Below are 24,381 nucleotides of genomic sequence, written 5' to 3' on the forward strand. Positions count from 1 at the left end.
CAGATACCAAATAAATAAATAAAAATCACCAGGATTCTACAAGCAGTTGTATGCAAATAAATTGGAAAATCTAGAAAATGGATAGATTTTGGGAGATATACAATCTACCAGAATTGAGTCATGAAGATACAGAAAACCTAAATAGACCAATAATCAATATGGAGGTTGAATCAGTAATAGGGACCATCTCGGACAAAGAAAAGCCAAGGACAAGATGGTTTCAATGATGAATTCTACCAGATATTTAAAGAAGAAATAATTCCAATTTTGCTCAAACTATTTACAACAATCAAAAGGCAAGGAATCCTTCCAAAGTCCTTCTACGAAGCCCTCTTTATCTTAATTCCAAAACCAGAAAAAGATACAACAAAGAAAGATAACTATAGACCAATATCCCTAATGAATATAGATGCAAAAACTCCTCAACAAAATACTAGCTTATCAAATCCAACAATACACCAATACAATCCCCACTGCCCAGAGCAAGTGAGATTTATCCCTGGATGGTTCAACATATGTAAATCAATCAATGTATATCTTGATAAATTAAAGAATAAAAACATATGAATAACTCAATAGATGCAGAGAAAGAATTTGATAAATATAACATCATTTCATGATAAAAACCTTCAGCACTTTGGGGACAGGAAGAACATTACTCAACACAATCAAAGCAATTTATGACAAACCCACAGCCAGCATTATATTAAATGAGGAAAAGCTAGAAGCATTTTCACTAAGATCTGGAACCAGACAAGGATGCCCACTTTTACCATTTCTGTCCAAAATAGTTCTGGAAGTTTGGCCAAAGCATTAGGAAAGAAAAAGAAATCAAAGGGAAATAAATTGGAAAGAAGGAAGTCAAAATATCCCTGTATGAAGATGGCATGATTCTATATATGGAGACTAAACGGTTCCAGTGATACAATATTGGAACTCATAAGAGAGTTTGATAAAGTAGCAGGAAATAAAATCAACACAGAAAAATCAATAGCCTTTTTATACACAGACAATGCCATGGCTGAAAAACAACTTGTAAGAACAGTCCCTTAAACAATCACTACAAAAATGTAAATAACTTGGAATACATTTAACCAAGGATTTTAAAGAGCTGTATAGTAAAAATTATAAAACATTAAAGAATTAGAGAAAGACACAAAAAATAGGAAAAATCTTCCTTGTTTGTGGATTGAACAATCAATATTATCAAAATGTCCATGCGACCCAAAGAAATCTCCACACTGTTTTCCACAGTGACTGTCCTAATTTACATTCCCACCAGCAGTGTGTAAGTGTTCCTCTTTGTCCAAATTTTCACCAGCATTTGTTCTTATGTCTTTTATTTTAGCCATTTTGACAAGAGTGAAGTGATATCACATTGTGGTTTTGATTGCATTTTCGTGATGGTTAATGATGTTGAGCATTTTTTCATATATTTGTGGCCATTTGTTTTTCTTTTTTTGAGAATTAACTACTGAAATCCTTTGCCCATTTCTCAACAGATAGTTTTTTGTTGTTGCTGTTGAGTTTTTTAAGTTGCTGATATATTACGGATATTAATGTTTAGTTGGATAGATAGTGTGCAACTATTTATTTCCCATTCTTTTAGATGTCTCCTCACTATATTGATTGTTACATTTGCTGGGAAAAGCTCCTGAGTTTGATATAATCCCAAACTTTTCCTTGACAGGAGAATTGATAGGAGAATTTTGTTTACTGCTTCAATCTTATTTTTGTTAAGTCTGTTTAGGTTGTCTGTATCTTCCTGATTTAATCTTGGTAGGTTATATGAATCTAGAAATTTATCCATTTCTTCAGGGTTTCCCAGTTTTTCAGTATATATTTTTTCCTAGTAGTGTCTTCTGATCTTTTTGTATTTCAGCAGTGTCAGTTCTAATGCCTCTCTTTTTGTCTCTAATTTAATTTATTTTAGTTTTTTCTAAATTTTTCTTTGGCAGGAATCTTATCTATTTTGTTTGTACTCTCAAACAACCAAATTTTTATTTTGCTGAATTTTTTTTTTCGGTTTGAATGCCATATATTTACCCTCTGATTCCTATTATCTCGCCTCCTGGTGATTTGGGGTTTGCTTTGTTTTTTATTTTCCCCTAAGTCTTCAAGAAGCATCATTAGATATTTAATTTGAGACATTTCTTGTTCTTAATGTAAACAATTAATGCTCAACTCCAGTGTATCCTCATTGAATTTTGTCTGGATGATCTGTCCACTGATGAGAGTGGAGTGTTGAAGTCATCCACTATTATTTTATTGGAGTCTATCTCTCCCTCTAATAGTATTTGCTTTATATATCTGTGTGATTTTGTGTTGGGTGAATATTTATTTATGATTGTTATATCTTACTGAAATGAGCTTTTATCAAAACATATGTCCTTCTTCATCTCTTTTTACAGTTTCTGTTTTAAAATCTGTTTTATCTGATATAATTGCTTTTGGTTTCCATTTGCCTGGTATAGCTATTTGAAGCTATTCACTTTCATTCTGTGTGTATCTTTGTTTGTGAAGTTTATTTCTTATAGACAGTATAGAGTGGAGTCATTCAGCCAACCTAAGTCTTTTGGTTGGTGAATATAATCCACTTAAATTCACGGTTAGTTTTGATAGATAAGAACTATGATTTGCCATTTTGTTGATTGGATAATGATTCTCCTGCTCTGTTGGTGAATTTGGTAGTGTCATGTGTTTGTGTGTTTACTTCTAATGCAAGACCTCCTTCAGAATTTCTTGTAAGTCTGGTATGGTGGTGGTGAATTCTCTGTTTTGCTGATCTGGGAAACAATTTATTTCTCCTTCACTTTTAAAGGATACCTTAGTTGGATATAATATTCTTGGTTGGAAGGTTGTTTGCTTGTTTGTTTAGACCTGGTCTCTTCTGGCCTTTAGGGTTTCCACTGAGAAGCCTGATGTTAATTTAATTGGTTTTCCTTTATATGTAACTTGACAATTTTCTCTTAATGGCTTTAGAGTTCTCTCCTTGTCTTTAACTTCTAATAATTAGACTACAATATTCCTTGGAAAAGATCTGTTTTGGTTGAGTCTGCTTGGGGTTCTTCAGACTTTTCTATCTGGATGTCCATGTCTCTTTCAAAATATGAGAAATTTTCAAGTATTATTTCATTTAGCAGGTTCTCAATGCCTTTTTTATTCTCCTCCTCCTCTTGCTCCTCCTCTTGCTCCTCCTCTTCCTCTTTCTTTTCCTCCTCCTCCTCCTCCTCCTCTTCTTCTTCTTCCTCCTCCTCCTCCTCCTCCTCCTCCTCCTCCTCCTCCTCCTCCTCCTCCTCCTCCTCCTCCTCCTCCTCCTCTTCTTCTTCTTCTTCTTCTTCTTCTTCTTCTTCTTCTTCTTCTTCTTCTTCTTCTTCTTCTTCTTCTTTTCCTTCTTCTTCTTCTTCTTCTTCTTCTTCTTCTTCTTCTTCTTTTTCTTCTTCTTCTTCTTCTTCTTCTTCTTCTTCTTCTTCTTCTTCAAGAATACCTACAATAAAATATTTAGCCATTTAATGGTATTCTATATTTCATGTAGACTTTCTTCATTTATTTTAATTCTTTTCTCTTCATTTCTATCTGATTAGGTTATTTCAAAATTCTTGTCCTTGAAGTCAGAAATTAATTCCTCCACTTGGCCAATTCTGGTGTTCAAGCTCTCAATCATATTTTTTATTTCACTGATAGAAGATTCCATCTGTAAAATTTCTATTTGGTTCTCCTTAATCAAGTCTATCTTCTTAGTAATATTTTCCTTAATGTCACTCATTGATTTGCTCAGTTCTTTAATCTATATATCTGTATTCTCTTGCATCTCACTGAGTTCCTTACAATCATCATTTTGATTTGTATATATTTCATTTCGTAGATTTTGTTCAGTTAAAGATCTAATTCAGGAGGAATATTGTATTCTTTTGGAGGCTCATACTACCTTCCTTCTTCATGTCTTCAGTGCCCCCTTATTGATGCACATCTGATGTGTGCATTCCTTCTTTACAGACTAGGTTTCATTAGAAAAGAGTTTATGGTTTAGCTGGAATGCAGGGTATCACTTGGCTTGTTGCTTTGGCTTTGGCTTTAGGTGATCCCAGAAGTGTAGTCTCTTAGTGGTTTCTTTTGTCTTAGTCAATGTCAGCTGTGTCGTTTAGTGAACCAGTGGTGCAGTCTGCTGCAGTTCATAGGGATAGATGTGTGGCTTTGAAGTGAATAAGGCTTTCCTGAGTCTGTATCTTTGGTCTACAGAGAGTGCAGGGTTAGTCTCTCTGGTGAATGTAATAACCGGGACCTTGTTCTTGCTTCTGAGGAAGACAACGGTGACTTCTCCCACGTCCTATGCACAAGTCTGAGTGATGTCGTAGCTTGTGGCACCAATTGTTATGGTTCTAGGACTGTGTGATATGGATGGATCCTTACTCAAGTCCTGCTAGGAGAGTTCAACTGGTACTGTGGCTGATAATACCAAAAGCAATAGTCCTAGTTCACATCTATTCATCCTAGGACTATTGTACCCTGCAACACCAAGACGATTCTAGCCCTACAGGGTGATTACAAGATTAAAAGAAATTTCAGGCTGGAGGGTATGAGTCCAAAGTGGTAGAATGCCAAGTATTTTATTCCCTATGCCCACTGGGTAGATTGCAGTGGCACAGAAAAATTTAGAACAAATTGTTAAAGTCTTGGTGTTGCAGGGTACAGTAGGATTGTTACCAGATGTCCCAGGGAGGAAGTAGATTTTTTGATGAGTTACTTCAGGTGTTAACACCTAACGCTAATGTGAATCACCCATTTACATGTAGAGTGAGTGAGAATAGCTCTGGGGCTAATTCTCCAAAACTCCCACAGTTGTAGGATAAATCTACACATTGGATGAAGGACTTGCATTTAGAATATATAGAATATAAATTACAAAAAAAACCTGTTTAAGAACCAAGACAGCCAATTAAAATATGGGTGCAATTGTGAATGGACACTTCACTAGATAATTATACACATGACTGATGAGCACAGATAGAGCTCAACATCAGTAATTGTTAAAGAAATGCAAATTAGAATAATAAATATATATACACATTAGAATAAATAAGATAAAGAAACAATTAAGATAAAGAAACAAAACTCATTCTGTCAATCATGGGATTATAGATAAAAGAGAATAAAGTTAAACTAAGATGAGGGCAATTTGACAATGTATAGCAAAATTAAAACTGCATGTGGCCATTGATTCATTAGTTCTGATTTTGGTATTTATCATGCACACACACACACACAAGTTCAAGAAGTCATGTACACAAGCTATTTTTTAAATAAGAAAGAAAATATTATAATTATTTAATATTTTGCAGATTGGACAATCTCTTGTAAAAATATTTGTGTAGAAACAGAAGGCTGGGATTATCACCAATCACTATCAGTAGTAGCACTATACAAGTGTACAAAATAAAAGATTTTACTGTCTCCAGTCCATAGTGCTTTCTCAAATGCTCAAATGCCCTAGTTGTACATTTTGTGGGAAATAATTAATTTTATACTAACTGTGTGGCATGAGTATCATACTACATTTTATTCTTGAATATCATGAGATATAAAAATATTCTGTAAATTTCCATGAGATAATACAAATCTAAAGAGGTCTGCATTTAAGATTTTGTTACTGGCTTTCTTCAGATTTCTAAATATTTGCAATGGGGTTTAATCCCTCCTTATACATGGAATGAATGTTTGTATACAGAATAAATGCCAAGATCATCTACTATATCCTGTACACACAAATGTATCAGTATTCTCATTAATAGTATTAATGTATCTGAAGACAAAAATATAAGTGGAGTGAGCGTAGATTTGAGTGAGAAACCACAAAATAGTGATCAAACTGAGTATTGAGGACAACCCAAGGGCATATTCAGAGTTGAAAGGCACACGAAGAGAGCAAAGGGATATTCTCCAAAGAGAACAAGGAGTGCTAGAGCTTGATTCAGGCTCAGCCCTACTAATGAATACAGTTCATTTCCCATTTGTCTGTGTTGTAAAACACTATTTTTGTGCCCTAATTATGTCATCACAGTGTGATGTATTTCCAGCTGTCTGCCCCTCTAAGTCCTATTTATACTGAAAAGACATATCCCTGGGCTATAATGAAAGTTCACATGTTGTTCCCAAGGTTAATAAGACAAGATAAAGACCTGCCCCTGCTTTGGGGGCATCTATTTTTTTTTTAAATTCTAATAATTTTTAATCATTTCAATTTTAATTTAAAATAAAAAGTAGTTATTTTTAAATTTAAAAAAAATCACTTATTTAGATAATTTAAATCACTTAAAATTATTCTAAGGATCTGAACAGAAGGATTCCTGCTGCTTTGTGTACCTTGATGTCTAAGTAACCTTTAATGTGCCATTCATGGAGAGCTGGAGTCAAACTCCCTACCAAGACTGTTTGGAATATAATTATAATTACTAGTTAAAAGAGTGACAGGAAACAAAGGCCTTTTCTCTCTAGTTATGTATCTTATAATATATAATCACAATAAACAGAGATATAATGCATTAAAAGACTATACAGAATTTAACTTTTAAGTAACAGAGATAAATCTAATTTACACGAGTATTCAACAGATATATGATTCATACATTTGTTCACCAACTATAATGCCAAATCAGAATTAACAGCAGGAATGTCACCCCAGCAAAGCATGGGGACTATTGTCCAAAATAAACTACTTTCATTTTATGAGCAAATGGAAGACAGGAACTTCGAAGTTCATAAGTAAAGTCCAAGAAGAGGAAATGTTTACTGTGATGTTTGATACACACTGTATTCATGTATTGAAATGTCATGCTACACCTCCAAAATATATATATATATATAATTTTTGTTAATAAACAATTTTTAAAAATAAATAACGAGAAAAATAATTATACTTGGGAATATAAATGTAAAAATATTTTAATAATGGGGCCAGGAGTGGGGCACATCTTATTAAGCTGCTGCTAGCGATGCCCACATCTGATATCAGAGTGCCAAATCAGGTTCCTGCTGCTCTGCTTCCCATCTTGCTTCCTGCTGATATGCCTGTGAAGGGAGAGGGGGATGACATGAGTATCTGGGTCCCTGCCATACATGTGGGAGACCAGGATGGCATCCAGATCTGAGTGTTGTGAGAATTTGGGGACTGAACCAGCACAAGAATGATGTCTTTGGGTCTCTCCCTCTCTCTGTCACTCTGTCTTTCAAATAAATGAATAAATAAAGACTTAAAAATTTTTGCCAGGGCTGGTGCTGTACAGTAGTGGGTTAAGCCTCCGCTTGCAGCACCCACTTTGCATATAGGCACAAATTCCAGTTCCAGCTGCTCCACTTCCAGTCCAGCTCCTGCTAACGTGCCTGGAAAAGCAGCAGAAAATGATTCAAGGGCTTCGGCTCCTGCACCATGTAGGAGATCTGGAAGAAGCCTCTGGGTCCTAGCCATTTAGGGAGTGAACCAGTGGATGGAAGACCTCTTTCTCTCTGCCTTTCCCTCTCCCTCTCTGTTACTGCTCATTTCAAATAGATAACTAAATCTTTAAGAACAACTTGCCAATAAAATGATTGTAAGTCAAATCTAGGACTATAAAAATCAAAATAAGGAAATAACGCAGTGTAATCAAGTAGAGTTCTTTCCAAAAAATGCAGATTAACATTATAAAAATATAAAAGTTTAAGATTTTAAAAATCTAAATTAAACCATAGGCTGTGATTCACATAATGACACTATGTATAGCATCCTAAGCAATATATGAAACCTTATTTTTGAAAAATATATATATGAAGTATATTTATTTTTAACAAGACTTAAATACAGCTAAAATTTAAACCGGTGAAATGAAGAAAAAATCATTTGATAAAATTTAAAATGAAGAGTAAGGTTTTGAAAAATTAAATATAAAAATAATGGATGAAATGGAATTTAAAAATAAGCTTATTCTGGTACAGAAAAAGTTTGCAATATGTGCATAGTTTTTTTTTCATAATACACATTTTCCATTTTAAAGTTTTTATTTATTTAAAAGGAAGTAGAGAGGTAAAGGAGGGGAGAGATAGAAGAGAGAGAGAGAGAGTCAGGGAGAGCGAGAGATACAGTGCTTCCATCAGCTGTTTCACTTTCCCAAATGCCCCAAAAGACCAGAGGACTGCAGTTGGGAGCTGGGAACTGAATCCAGGTCCAGGATCATAATCCACAAGCTTTGGTTTATTAGCAGAAACAAGTGGGTAGACCAGATTAAAAATGTCAGTAAAAGGATGCAGCAACAGTCGTTCATCACTGTTCAGGACAGAAATCAACACTAAAGTCATCCCAGCCCTCAGAAACACAGAGTACACAACCAGCCCTGCCCGTTGCAGCCACCCGGGGAGTGAACCAGCAGATAGAAGACCTCTCTCTCTCTCTGACTCTGACTTCCAAATAAAACTAAGTAAATCTTTAAATAATTTATTAAAAATGTATCATTTTCAACCTAAAAGGAAATTCATATTATCATGTACAGGAAACTCTTTTTCATCTTGTGCTATTACTAAAATTTTTAAAATATTGAATAAAATTATGAAAGTAAAAAAAATTAATGAAGTAGCTTTCAAATCTAAGAGAGCTATTAAAATTTGATTAATAAATACAGGAATTACTTCTAAGAAAAGATCAATAATATAGTGAAACCTTGGAAAACTATAATCAAAAATAAAACTTTAAAAACATTATTTAATAATGGTTGTACAAACATTGAAAAGAGATTAGTCTGCATGCATTTTTATGTGAATAAATTTAAAATGCTAGATGAATTTGTGACTTTGAAATAAAAATACGTATTATAAATTGGAATATTAAAGTCCTCAAAACTTCAAAAATTTGTTAAAAATAAAGTAAAAAACAAACAAAAGTGCATACCCTGAAAGCATATGATGTCGAGTTTGAGGTCAAATCTAAGGAACTTAAAGAACATAAATGATTACTGTAACATTTAAACGTTTTACAAAATTAGAAAAATTAGAACATTTCCACATTAATCTCAAGAATTCGTCATAATTTCAACTTGAGAATCAGGAAAGATGAATGTGAAGCTGCATATTTAGGCAAAAAGATGACCAGAGATACAAAGTCATGAATTTGATCCACCAATCCAAATAAAATCATGTACTCTCAGGATAAGATGCATTAAAACATCATAGCCAAATACAAACTATTCCAAGAATGCAAGGAGGGCTCACCATGAAGAATCAAATTATGAAATACAAAGGGATAAGATTTAATGATTTTTAGAAACATCAAAAAAGAAGATGGGGTTCGAACTCATTCCCAATTGAAATTCATAGTAATTAATAGAAAGAACTTTCTTAACCTTAATAAAGGCCAATTATTAGACATTAACAACAACTTAAGACAATGAAACTTGCAACAAGCCTTCTTATTTAAAAATAGAAATATAATGGAAATATATCATTATCAATTTTATTTAACATTGGCCTAGAGTTCACAACCAATGCTACAAAGAAGGAAAAACCGCAGAGGTATCAACTGGCAAAATAGGTACGATCCCAATTTTGTTTAAAATGTAAATGAAAAGGTAGAGAAGGAGGCACTATTTTATTTTCTGAGTAGCATGACTATAAAGAATTTCAGATTCTCTTTTTTTTCATTTTTTAATATAAGCAGAACAGAAGATTTAATGCATTTCATAGTACCATTCTGAGAAAACCATACTTCCATGATTTTCCACTTCTGGGGACAGTTTATGGCACTGCAGATTAGGCTTCTGCCTGCAATGCTAGCATATGAGTTGATTGGGTCCCAGCTGTTCTACTTCTGATCCAATTCCCTGCTAATTCATCTGCAAAAGCAGCAGAAGATGGCCCAAGTGCTTGGGCCCCTGGCATTCATGTGGGAGATGTGGAAGAAGCTTTTGGCTTTTGGCTTTGGCCGAGCCACGCCCTAGCCATTATGGCCATTTGGGGAATGAACCAGTGAATGGAGGATCTCTCTGTCTCTCCCTCTCTCTCTGTAACTCTGACTTTAAAATAAAAATAAATCTTTCAGAAATATAAAAAAGAGGAAGCCACTAAAACAACTTAATAGATAATATGCCTCACATTGTTACTATTAATCCCTATTCACGGATAACTTTATTTACTCATCCAGTGAAAGCATTATATCGAGAGTAATGATTTTCATGTCATAATGTCATGAAAATATAAATAATATAAATATCTATTTATGAATCCAAGTATACAATTCAAAAAGGTACACTTACATTGGGAACTCAAAGCTTTTTCACTCCCCAAGAAGTTAAATGCTGGGATTATAGCTTGACCTTTGCCAACAACGCTCACCATAGTTTCTTCATTTTCTAGAACCTGAAGCTTGATGAATGCATCTGGCTTGGATATGCGCACGTGTATTGTAACAGGATGAAGTAATGCAACTTTAACAGAATATCTATAAAGAAAACAAGTTACTTTGTAAGAAAGTACATTGGCCTCTCTGAGATCACTAAAGGAAACCACATAATTTTCTGGGTTTGATGATTTAAAAGTAAAACCACTTTGTAAAGTTGGTTAATATCTTAAAAATATTAGAGGTATTATTGCCTTTGGCAAAGAATTCTAATATGATCTGGTATAACAATAACAATATAGGAATTTTATTATCAAATTCCAATAGCATATATACCTTTTTTGTTCAGATATGATGAACAGTCACTTAGGGAATGCAATAGCCCTAAAAGCTACCAATCGTCTTACTAAATGTGCACACTGCTAACGCCATGCCAGTCTGTTCCATCATATCTTCCTTTGTACTCAGATGAAATGCACAACTGGTAGAAGCAGAACCCTCAAAGTCCCACTGTTCAGAGTATTTTCCTTAAATCACAAAAATAGAAACTCAGAGTAATACTGCAGGTTCCTCTCAGTCTTCACTGAACGAGTTAGAACCTTTTGTGAAAAGACGAGAAAGGTATCATTAACTCACCCTTTCTAACTCCCTTTAATGCAAGCAAGGAATTGGTTTTTGATTTTTTTTTCTTAGTTCAGGTGATTCCTTAGGACTCTATCACCTTTCAGTTCCTCTAGAAATTTGCTATCCTGAGTATCCTTTCTCTTCTATCTTAAATCCCCCCATCGTTATTCCTCCTTCCCATTATTTCTTGTTCTCATGCAGTTTTCTCCAATCTTTAAAGAAATAAAAACAAAACAATAACAACAACAAAACAAACCACAGAATCTTCAATCCAATCTGCACTCCTTCCAGCTTGCCATCTAAGCACAGTCTTCTTCCATTCTTCTCATCTCATCACCACCCACAGGCTTACTCAGCCACCAACCCTGGTCAAAAATTGTTCTTGCCATGGCTACCAGCAGCTCACCACTATAGAAACTTCCGTTCTCATCTTCCTGAACCTCTCAGAAGATTTTCACAAGTGTTAATCAATGCTCACTTCCTACTCCTTTAAAAACTCTTCCTTTAGACATTCTCTCCCATTGTGGGACTTTTTTTTTTCTAGCTTCCTTTCTCGTTTGTATTTCTACAAATGTCAGAGGATTTCTCTGTTCTTTTCTGTGTCTGACTCTCATTTTTACAAACTTTCTTGTCTGTTCCATGAGCAGAAACATGATTCCCAAATCAAAGTCTCCAGTCCAATTACCGATGGCATATCATGTGGCTGTTTAACTGACCATTTTAACAACCAATTACCACCTTGAAAATGGACTTATTCCCTTGTGCCCTTTGAAACAAGTAAATGACATCGTCGGAACCATGTCTCTAAGTTAAATCCCAGCAGTCACCATCAATTAAGCCTGTAACTTTTCTCTCAATATCTTAAAGTCTTTCCTCCTTTCTTCAGGTCCACTGTCACTGCCTGTTAGGGGTTGAATTTTGCCTCCTTCTCTTGATCACAGATATGTCGGAATTCTAATTCTCAGTGCCTCACAATGTCCCATACTTGGAGAGAGGTCTTGCAGTGGTAATCAAGTTAAAACGAGGTCATTATGGTGAACTCTAACCCCATATGACTGGCATTTTTATAAAAATGAGAAATTTGAAAGCAGAAGCACACAGGGTAATAATCATATGAAGATGAAGCCAGAGACCTGGATGATGCATCCAGAAGCCAATGACACCAAAGTCTACCAGCAAACCACAAGAAGCTAGAAGAAGTCATAAACAGATTCTCTCCCATGGCCCTCAGTAGGAACCAACCTACCTTATCTTAAACTGCTGGCACCCAGAACTGAGGCATTATTCTGTTGGTTAGGCCACCCAGTGTGTGGAGCTTTGTTATAGCAGCACTAGAAGACCTTGCCCTGTTTGTGTTACTATTATCACACACTTGGTTATTTCAAATCTTTCTGCCCCTCTCCCTACACCTGGCCATGCTACACTTCTTCAGTCAGTGCATTCAGCACACAACAGCCTTGAGCCTATGTGTATATACACAGACATATATATATATAAAACATATCTTTTACATATGCACACATATATATACATATACATACATACATATGTATGTGTGTATATATACAAATATATAACTCATAATATGTGGACATATACTATACAACATGTTGCCATAGATGTCTTTTAATGTAGTACGTAGTATGTTGATATACATATATCGTTTATATACAGCATAGCATATGTAGATAAATTTGTTATATGGAAAAGATGAAACATATGTCTATTTCTACATATATAGCACTATATTATAAGTGCTTTATCTTTTATATATAATATATATGCAATATTCACTAGCTTTTATGACTAAATACAATTTTTCACAATGTTCTAATTTTATTTCTCTCTTAAGAAGAATTTAAAATTTTTTTTCAGTTTATGCTTTGCAGATTTTTTCTTTTTAACACAGCTCTGATGATGCCATTTTTCTTAAAATCCTTTAAACCACCCCATGGCCTCGAAGGTTCCATCTGTACTTCTTGCAACATGAGGTGCTTCAGCAAGGGCTTTGCTGTTTTCTCCTGCCTCACCCCCTGCATAGCGTCTGGAGCCCCACTTTACAAACTCGATGTCTTTAGTTCTCAGGAGAAGAATATCCTGCTTCACTGACGAACTTTGGCAAGCTACTCAAGGACTCCTTTCCTCACCTTTCCTACCCTTTGGCTTTACAGCTGCAAGACAAGCTTTCGGGAGTAATTTAGGTGTTGGGTTGTGCGTCACTTATCAATCTATCAGTGGCCTTGCTGTGTAATACTGTGGTTCCTATAATAGTAGCTAAAATATTTTAACACAGTTGTTATTTCTTTCCCTCTTTCTTTTTCCCCTTATTTCAAGTTGGTAATTCATAAGCGTATTACAAGAAGAAGACAAACTAAAAAAATAAGTCTTCTGTTTCTTCTATTGCCCTCAGCCAAGTGTGCTTTCTTCAAATTTTTCTCTAAACTTTTACCTACATAAAATGTATAAACAAATGTAAATTTAAAAAAAATATATTTGGGATTAGACTGTATAATGTTGTTCCCTGATTTAATTTTATTGCTAATTATATTTTGTTATAGAAATTTTTGCATTGTTTAAAGGGGAAGAAGTTCAAAAGCCAAGCCAAATGTGAATTGTAGCTACAAATAAATCAGAATATTCATATAATAAATTATTATTTGCATATATATCATCAGAAATATATTTTTAAATTCAATTTACCAATATTTGGAGAATATTTAAGATCCTAGAAAATAATAATAAATTTGTTTGAACATTTATAATAAAATATGTGCATTGCCTCTGTCAATTCTATAAAAAGTAGAAATGGAGAGGGAGAAATGACAGAGAATATAAAAAAGAAAGGGAGTGTAATGAAGTCATGAATTTCAGCATAGATAATGAGCACCTAAGGTATTGAGACGTTGGCGATAGAGAGAAAGGCAGAGAAAGGAGAGGCAGACCTGCCTTAGAATCAACAGGGCTGATGAGTAAAAGAAGTGGGGTTCATGATGGGGTCTTCCAAAGAGAGTACATAGATGAGCCTGCAGAGTAGCTTGGGTCAGCACATGGAGAGAAATCTCTACAAGAGAGCAGGCCATGATGGAGTGCAGCAAGGAGAAAGTAAAAACAGGAAGTAAAGGCATGAAGAGTGTTTAATGAATGTTGGATAGGATGAAGACAAAGAAAGTGTCAGTGTCTTTACGTGTCATCACAAGGCTGATCCTATATATCACCCATATAATGCTCTGTTTCCAGAAGAGTCTAGAAACTGAAATTGAAATTGGTTTAGGGTTTTACTACCATATTTATTTTTATCCTAAAATTCTATTTTAAAAGGCTTTGCCCCTTCTATCATATACTTATACCTGAATAAAATTTTCTTGTCATTGGGAATGTAGTAATCTCTGATTTCCTTTATGGCAAAGGTGTTGCATGGAGTGTCTCGAGAAAGGCATGGGAGTGGAGTATAAGGACCAATGAGGCGCAGTTTAAATCGTGATGCAGATATGTAGTTGTCACCAGTGAACGCTTCAGCCACAAACGTATATCCTTTCTATGAGAAAGAAAAATTACAGAGAAATTTATTCCATGGTTGCCTATCTCTCCAACGTAGAGTATATAACTTCACAGTACTAAAAGGCTTCAGTATCTTTACATATGTTTAGATTCCAAACTCTCTTAATAAATATTGAGTCCCTAACATGCTTTGAAATTCCTTTTAGAAAGCATATCCTCTTGCATGTTTTCAGGAAAACAATAAATTCCAGAATTTTTCTTTGTGTGGTTCCATAACTATAAAACAAAGTGCTTAACTGTAGTAGATGATGATTACCATGTTTGCTTGTTATTTTTCTAAGCATGTTTTTCCCATGGCACCATCCTGGAGTTACCAATAATGTTCTATTTTATTTATTTTTTGTTATCTTTCTAAAATACTAAGATAAGGAAAGCAGAAGAGTTTATAAATGTGTAGTTCTCATAAGAGGATGGGTCAGCTATCAAATTATCACTTGATCTGATTCCACAAAATCCAGATGTACGTCTGGAGATGACCTCTTTAGGTTGGAGGAAAGAGGCAGGTAACAAACCTGGAAAGTGACTACTTCAGGGTGAAGAACAACTTGGTTCAACATAACTGGGTCTCTGGCCAAGAAGTCAATGAATCAAGAGCACAGTCTCAAGATAAGATATACAAGTTCACAGTGATTCTGTGTGTATGATTCCAGATGCTCGAAGTGAGGAATGAAAAGGTATGTTTGCCTTTCAGGTGTTCTCTCCTGCAGAGGAAGACCTCTATGTGCTTAGGTTACCAGAAACAATACAGCCAGAATGAATACAAAATTTTTCATAGATTTAATAAAGATAATATTATGAATTCCAGTATCCATCATGAAAGAGAATAGCGACATCAATAAGAGCCTCTTGATTCAATGTTTGAGATAAGTCACAAAATAAAGATAAATCACATATGCTAAAATATTTTTTTACCTGCAAAGTGCAGCACACTGACTCTTTGATACTTCCATTGTTAGTTGAGCATATGGTACTAATGCATTAAAGAATAAAAACAAAATGACCTAACTCTTAGATTGTGTGTGTCCAAAGTAAGTAAATAATTTTAAGGGGAAAAAGTTATAAAGTTGTAGGCTAGATGTTGGTAACTGAAGATTTAAAACTTGGCTAGTGATAGAATTATAAGACAGAAACTGGCTATTCTAAATAAATTCAGGACTTGCAGAGTAAGAGTTACACTAACATAACATAACATCATACCAAATACCATGTCTCATATGTGAATGCAGTGAATCATTGTATGTGGTCTTTGAGGAATTATGAAAAAACAATTGAGCAAACCATTCTGATTTTTTCAAATCAAAGGAAAGTATGTACTCTGGGAAATACAGACTAGCAAGTTCAATAATGGGCACCTTATCAAGGCCCTAAAGCAAGTTACAAAAAGGATGTCTTGTCAGACTCTGAAATTGCAAAATAGATTTCCACATGCCAGCAGGGTTTACTGGCTTTATTGGGACCAAGACTTCAGTTCTTCCTTGTTAAGAAGATACAAAATCATGTAACTATTGTAGACATGGTGTTTTTGTATTTCAGGAAGACATATGTCAAGACCTCTGGTGAATTTCAAATGGGGCAGGATAACTCTTGATGAGCCTACCAGACACAAAATTTTTGCTACAGGCTACCAATATGGTGAATATTCAATAGAGTTTGAGACCTTATCTATTCAAGGATGTTGAGCTGATTTTTGAGACCAACAATGGGATAGAAGGATAAAAACATATCAAGCAAGTTTATAAAGGCTGCATCAAATTATAGAAAAAGATAAAGAAAAGAGGGGTACCAAGACCACATATGAAAATGTTAAGAGGTTCAACTAAGAGGAATGTTTTCCAAAGTGTGTTCTGTGAAAATATTCAGCCAAAATGTTTTATGAAAACAGGTTTACACTGGAAAATATTGTGTATATAGAATTACTGAATAAAAAGTCAAGCTTAGTCTGGGAGACAGTTTCTCACTCTACTCACAAAAACAGAAACCAACAGAAACCAAACCAAGCACAATCAACACAGTATGCTAAATGTAACAGACTCCTATTTGTTCCCACAAATATTTGTTCCCATTAAAAATTGTCTAAAGATCCCTGAAGGAGAACATATTTCTAAAAGTTGATGGCATCTTTGACATTGATAGAATTCCCCTTTCTAAATAAAATCATCCTTTTGCTATTGATCTTTAGGGCTTTAGGTTTCAAATCACAAATTAAATAGATTGTTTCTGTTCCAAAAGAAATCTATGTCAAATGACAAACATTCAAAAAATAATCCCTGTTTGTGAGGACATGTTCTTCACTGAAGAACTCATTCTTTCTTATAGTGATTGTTTTAACCCAAGATGTTTTTCTGCAGGGAGGTAAGGTTCATATCATAGGGCGGTAAAGTTCATAAGGTTCAAATCTCACAGTGTAATAAGTATAATAATAATTATTAATAATATGTAATAATTACATTAATAATATGCAATATATAATAATATATAAATTATATCAATAATATGTAAGTTATTATTACATATTACATATTATTGATTAATTTCTCATATAAATATGAAACTTGCCAAATTTATTACAAAGTGAAAGTAATTTAAATCCAATCACAGTTTAATAATATCTTCAAATGTAGTAAAATCTGGCAGCAATATCAGGAAAATTTATATCACAGTGACTGGCATTGTGGCTTAGTGGGATAAAACTGTGCCTGTGACACGGCATCTCATATAAACACCTCTTTGTGTAGTAGTGCTCTACTTCTAAGCCAGCTCCCTGCTAATGGAAAAGCACCAGATGATGGCCCAAGTGTTTGGTCCCCTGCCACTCTTGCGGGAGATCTGGATGGAGTTACAGGCTCCTGGTTTTGGCCTGACCCAGCCCAAACTGTTTGGGCCATCTGGGAAGTGAGCCAGTGGACTGAAGATCTCTTTCCCTCTCTCTCTCTCTCTCTCTGTCTCCCCCTCTCTGTATATAACTGCCTTTCAAATGAATAAATAAATCTTAAAAAAGAAATTTATATCATAAAAATATTTAATAAAATGAGTTTATTAAAATTTAAATTATAATGAAATATTAAAACAACTAAAAAACTCAGAACACGTATATAGAACTACACACATATATTAATATCAATTGCATTAAATGACTACATCAAGAATTTAACTGCCTTAATTCTTAAGATGTTTCTTAAAATCTCTAAGCCAGCCTAAAAGAGCTATTATATTTTTATGGATTTAGTCTATTTAAAATTTATCTTTCATTCTTAGAAATTCAGTATTCATTAGACAGATAAAAAATGAATAGAATCATAGGCCAAAGAGAAATTCAGGCATTACAACCAAAACCCAAATGGAAAAAAAATACAAAGTTAAAGACTGGAAGACCAGAGCTAAAGCAGATCTCTCGATTTCCTGTCTAGGTATACCCTGCTCTTTGTAGGATTCCCTCTTAGAGGACATGATTGAAACCATGATGATAAGATTTACACAGATACAGAACCAACATGGTTTGACAAAGTCAGCCATTAGGGTTTATATTCAGCAGAAATAGCATGCCAAATGCTTTTGTTTGCTGAAAGAATAGGGATGATGGGTGGTGGGTGGCTGTGTAATCCCAGTCTTCTGGAATACAAGTAATAAGATTAGAATAAAAAGTCAATAGGGAAGAGAGGCAGCTATCTGGTTTGGTCAGAAATAGGGCAAAACAGACTCATCAGATTAATTTCTGTTTCAAGCTTTGTATGATTTTGTAATTTCAGTAAATAGAAATTCTAATACTTTCTTTTCATTACACTTTTATGGGGGAGAAGGAAAAAGAGGACTGAAAAGCAGAAAATGCTCCAGTATTCACACTAAGCATTTCCTGATATCATACAAATGGGACTTAATAGGGAAAGAACAGAACCCCGTTCTCTGTTTCAGCGCATTGAAAGAACCTTTGGCTAATCTTTTCTTGGGCCCTCGATAAGCTGATGGTTCTTCACTGTAAATCTACCACAGGGGAGAATGAAGGTTACACTTACCTTATTCTTGGTATAAAGATAAGGCACTACTTTTTGGAACACCTTGGGCACTTGTTCCAGAGTGTCATTATTCACAACGTGCAGCATACAAACTGGGAGTGTAGCATATATTTTGGGAAGCAAAATCATATCTTGAGGAACCAAAAATGTTTCTCTGTAAGTACAAAAGCATGAACTTTCCCTTGACATGATCATAAAGAAAACTTGAAGTTAGATTTAATGCCAAAAAGTTTAAAAAGTTTCAAGTTTCAAATAACTACAAGGCAGGCACATCATATGCCCTTTAAAGTTATTTTTAAAAATTTCAGTATTTACATATCAATGTAAAACTTCAGTAATAAACTCCATTTTATAAGTAATTTATAACTTGTGCTTAATATGCTGGGGCTGGCGCCGTGGCGCACTAGGTGAATCATCTGCTTGCAGCGCCGGCATCCCATATGGGCGCCGGTTCTAGTCCCAGGTGCCCTCTTCCAGTCCAGCTCTCTGCTGTGGCCTGAGAAAGCAGTAGTAGATGCCCTAAGTGCTTGGGCCCCTGCAGCTGCATGGGCGAACAGGAAGAAGCACCTGGCTCCTGGCTTCGGATCGGCACAGAGCTGGCTGTAGTGGCCATTTGGGGAGTGAACCAACGGAAGGAAGACCTTTCTCTCTGTCTTTCTCTCTCACTCTTTGTAACTCTACCTGTCAAATAAATAAATAAAATCTTTAAAAAAATGCTATTGCTTAGAAATTAAAATAATTTTTTTCTATACAGAAAACATTATTATCTAATAAGCTCATAAGAAGGTATAAAACTATGTAATATTCTTAATTTTTTATGAAAAACAGATAAAAATGTTTGTAATACCTAACTCATATATAGCAACTGTAGAAGAATTTTGACTGTTCTGGAATCAACGTAGAAGTTGGTACTTTTTACTATTATCACTAAAACTACAGATCTATTGAAACACTGTACTTTACCCTATGAAATGTATAAGAATTTCCTGTTAATCCACAATTTACAAAAATGGATGATATAATTTTTCAGTGTATGATAACTTCACCTGAATACCAAAAACCAAGTATTTGGTGGCTGATCTGGATAAGTCACAGTATAGTCAGCAAAAGCAATCTTAGTTTCTTCATCTTGAAAGCATGGATAAGATTCAATTGACTTGCATTTGCTTTTAAACATTAGTCTAGAAATATAAAAATAAATAATCAATGACAAAAGCCAAATTAAAAGTGGACTGCATTTACAATAAAGAAATAGGCACAAATAGCATACAGTGTTACAGGCAATTGTTTGCTGGACTGAATTCTTGATCAAAGGCAAGCTATGTGGATCATGGTGCATGGTGCCAAGCTAGAGGGTCATATTTCAGGCTAAACATTAAAGAAGTCTCTCAAAGGTACCTAAAGTTATGTAAAGATTTTAGCTAAAGGACAACATAATTCATGATCAAGGGAGTTATAAAAGTTCATTGATAGCAAATCAGAAGCTAAGTGCAAGCTCTAAGAAATCTAGAAACAGGCAAACCAGCAATAAAACCTGGTGGAAGTCACCTAAAAGTCTAGAATTGAGGTAGAGAAATGAGACTAGAGTGGAATTTAACATGAGGAATGGGTTTGGAAAAATAAATTCTAAAAAACTAGGACCATGAAAGGGGAGAGTGCTAGGGTTTTTTTCTCTGCTTCTTCTAGTGCATGGGGTTTAAATGGTTAAAGCATTATAAAGAGGTCTCTTCCTGTTGTGGCATATTCCAGAACATGATGGAATGGATAATATAATGGGTCTTCCAGGTTTTATCCTTCCCATTCTTCCAGAAACTGGATTTAGCCTTAGTAGCACCAGGAATACAGGGTCTTCTATACAACATCTGAGGCATTAGCTGAGATAAATACCACTGCGACCACAGAAAATGATTCTCTATTTGAGGTCTAGATTGAGACAGCAGTGTTCTTGGCTTCCACCAGGCAGATGGTTTATTTTTCTGACAGTGGGAAGCAAAGTCACAGAGTTTCTCACGGAGGATAGAATTCACATATACTATTTGATTTTTGGTCTATGGTAGCGGGAGAAAATATACAAGGTTATGCTTGGAGGGATTTTAAAAGATATTTAAAGGGGTGACAAGAATGAAGAGTAGGATGAGTATGTGTCCTGGATTCCCTGGGGTACTCATTTTTGTTTATATTGCTTGAATAAGTACCGATATCTACACATTTTCCTTGTCCAAGTTTCCCAGTTTGGATGAAAACTACATGACTGCCCAACTAGGGATATAGTCTGGTCAGATGCCTACTAGGGAAGCTCAGTTTTAACACATCATTTACATGAATACGAGGCATGAGACCTCACACAGAGATCCTGTTTATGCTCTTTGTGTGCATCCATGTAGTTGGGCTAAATTGCACACACTATATTGGACTAAATCTTAATACTAAATCATAATTGGACAGAGAGTGAGAGCAAGAGCGAGAGAGGGTTAAATTCAGCTTCGCAAAGTGGATTTAGGGAAGTTCTGCCCACATAGAGTTGGGAATGCAAGTTGAGGCTTCAGGACCCCAAAATTCAACATGTAATAGTAATGATGATATCAGTATTTGTAATAACTAAAATTTTGTAGCTGTTCAATCTGTAGCATTGTGCTAAGTACTCCTCTTGTGTTACCTTTCCAGTTTCATCAGGAAACGATATTATGAGGTAGACACAAGAGAAGTTAAAAATGTTTATGGAAAATGTACATTATGAGAAAAACTTTGCCTAGATTGCAAAAAAAAAATTTGCACCAAAATAAGGATCTTTTAATTGGATTTTTCCATGAACTTTTGGAAATATCTTTGTATTATCCCTATATTACAAATAAAAGAAACTAAGTTCAGAGAGGGTAAAAAACTTACCCTAGGACATACATCTTGTAATCAGTAGAGTTGGGATTAGCATTAGGTCTTACATCTAAAGATGTCTTCCTCATAGGTAACTACTACCTATTAGGAGGAAGTAGCTTGAAATGTTCCTGACATTTGAGCTTAAACAATAGTCTGGCTTTTTTTTTTTTTTTTTTTTTTTTTTTTTTTTTTTTTTTTTTGCCTAATAGTTTTGGGTGTAAATTCAAACTGTTGATAGAGCATGGCTTCTGCATATGATATTGGCTGAAATGCTGGGAAATGCTTTTAGCTTTTAGGAAAAGACCATTTATTTGGTAAGGAGCACCAGGCCCCTCATGCTTGTGTTTCAAATGCACTTCATGGGACATGGATCAATCTACCTTGTAGGGGAGCTCGCTTATCAGTAAATTGTTTCCTTGACAATTAGGTGTAGGATCTGACCCAGAGCTCTTCCCATGGTAGGCTCCATATTGCAGGTACAAGTTGGAAAGATTTGTGCTCTCTGCACAAGCCTACATAGTTGGAATTTTAGACAGAAATATTCTGTTTGTGGAAAATAGTTAAGAATTCTGGAACAAATGCTAATCAGCCTGGAGTGATTGATCAGGCAAAAGCAGTATCTGTGGGCTAAATTTAGAATGAGGTAAGTGAAGTATTCACACTCAGGTTTAAGTAAATGTGGAGAGAAAATTTTGATATTTGGCTGATTGTGGATTTTTTCACTATATTTAGGTATTAAAATTTTCTGGATAATTTTCTATTTCCTTTTTGCTTATAAATAGAAATTCAATTGTGATTTCTGACAAATCTTATATATAGTCCCTTTTAAAATTCTCTGATTAATTTTAGTAGCTTATATAGGTTTCTTGTTATTTTTATACTTATACAATTATATATTGTGTTAACATTTGAAGTTTTCATTCATTCCTTCAAATAATTTGTGTATAATAAATACATGTTATTTTAATATGCAATGCATATAAATATACCTATAAGTACATGTATATATAATTTTATATATATCATGTTCTTTTATTTTCATTCAGATTATTCTGTCTTGTGAACATATTTTGTGACCAGACACAGTTTTTCTAAGGCTTGTTTGGGGAATGTTGTCTTCCAGGGATTGCACTTGAATAGTTTAACTGTTTACTCCTTTAGTCTGCCAGGTTCTAAATGTTAACTTTTGTCTTATCAACACTATAAGATTTCAGAAATCTATAGTTTGCTTATCAGAGATTTTATGCTTAGAATCTAAGATGCGTGCAGTCAAGACAGTATCACAGAAATGTTTTAAATAAAATTCTGTGGAAGTTCAGAAGCATAAGTGAGTGCGGAGTTTGAAAGACTAGGGAAAACTCGATCAACATAGTAAATTTAATAGGCTCTTGAAGGATATAACATACTGCAATAAGAAATGTCATCACACTGATTTACCTTAAGAGAGAAAGTGCATATTGCTCTAGATTCAGTTCCAGTATAGCCCAAACTCTTTGAAGAGTATCTGCAACAATGGTATTTTCCCTTGTGTCTAAAAATAGTAATGAAAAGAACAATATTAAATCTCTCAGATGTGTGAAAGATCGTCTTTTCCACAGTCCCTGTTTTAAAGGTGGAGATGCTGAAACTCACAAATAAGGTGCTATGTAAAGTTATAGGTTTTATTAGCAGAAAATCATGTTTAAAATACAGAGCTGTATACTCCAAGCCTAGGCTTCTGCTCATCACATCATGCTGTTTCTCTTGATCATTATTTAACATCATAACGTGTACTTGTATCTAATTTATGGTACATAAAGAGATCCTATGTTACACCAAAATTTCCTGATGAAAGTTAACCCAATGACTTGTCTTAAAAAAAAATGGCTAGGGAGTTGGCATTGTGGCTTAGCACGTTAAACCTCTGCCTGAGACACCAACATCCTGTAGGGGCATCAGTTTGAGTACTGGATCCTCCCCTTCTGATTCAGCTACCTGCTAAAGGTCTGGTGAAATTATCAGAAGATGGCCCAAGTGCTTGGATCCTTGCACTCATGTGGGAGACCTGGATGAAGCCCCAGGTTCCTGGCTTCGGCTGTGCCCAGATGAGGCCATTGTGGTCATTTGGGGAGTGAACCAGTGGAAGGAAGATTTCTTTCTCTCTCCTCTTCTCTAACTTTGCCTTTCAAATAAGTAAAATAAATCTTACAAACATGACTAATATGTGGGGAGCAACTGGGAGCAACTCGGACTAGACTATGTTACTCGAATTAGGACTTATTCTATGCATCTGCTCTCCCACAATATGGCGCTGGGAGAGGAGTAAAAACAGCTTCTACCCAGCTGCCTCTCACCAACTTGACAAGCTGCAGGACCTGCTCCTGATTGGAGGAGAGCAGCGTACTTGGCGTGTGGGTAGCAGAGTTGGGATTGGTGGAAGAGGACTATAAAGGAGGAGAGAGACAACATGCACCAGGAACATCTAAGGGGAACATCTATCTGAAGGAACACCTGTGCAGCCCCCGAGAGAGCCGGTCGGTGGTGTGCCGCTCCCCTGCGGAAGTGGGGAAAGTGGCAGGGGGAACCGCCCTTCCACGGAGGTGGAAGGGACAGTAGCCAACCCGGGAAGAACCAGCAGCAAACCCGGGGAGGGCCGAGCAGACAAAAGAACAGCGCAGGGTCCTGTGTCGTTCCTCCACAAAGAGGGGGAGCGACACTAATAGAATTCCAGTAAAGTGCAATCTACTGCATTATCTACAAGTTCCTTGGACATAGATCATTTTGAGTAAACTTATTTTTTAGAATTCACTTCCAGCATTTCATGAATCTCTTTGTCTTCACATTCTAATATTGAAGTGTTGTTGTGTTCCTTTTGGGGTGTCATATTGTTTTCCTTGTTATTTTTTCTTGTATTTCTGTTTTTATTTTTAGGCATTTGTGGAAACACTTTTTGGTTTTCTCCTCTTATGGTGTTTATCTTTG

General features: G+C 35.1%; 1 protein-coding gene across 3 annotated transcripts in view; it reads right to left on the bottom strand.

Annotated features, from left to right (window-relative positions):
* Positions 1–24,381, bottom strand: part of ADGB (androglobin) — a 217,516-nt gene that overhangs the window by 48,007 nt on the left and 145,128 nt on the right. For all 3 annotated transcript variants that reach the window (XM_089332586.1, XM_008263621.5, XM_008263619.5), the window contains 5 exons: positions 22,858–22,951; positions 19,593–19,727; positions 18,547–18,700; positions 14,326–14,513; positions 10,272–10,456 (listed from right to left, as the gene is read on the bottom strand). In XM_089332586.1, coding sequence (XP_089188712.1) covers positions 10,272–10,456; positions 14,326–14,513; positions 18,547–18,700; positions 19,593–19,727; positions 22,858–22,951 — 756 coding nt within the window. The remainder of the gene's footprint in view (positions 1–10,271; positions 10,457–14,325; positions 14,514–18,546; positions 18,701–19,592; positions 19,728–22,857; positions 22,952–24,381) is intronic.

Source organism: Oryctolagus cuniculus, chromosome 5 (assembly GCF_051225735.1).
Source record: "Oryctolagus cuniculus isolate XC-2025 breed Fujian yellow rabbit chromosome 5, ASM5122573v1, whole genome shotgun sequence".
NCBI classification, from domain to species: Eukaryota; Metazoa; Chordata; class Mammalia; order Lagomorpha; family Leporidae; genus Oryctolagus; species Oryctolagus cuniculus.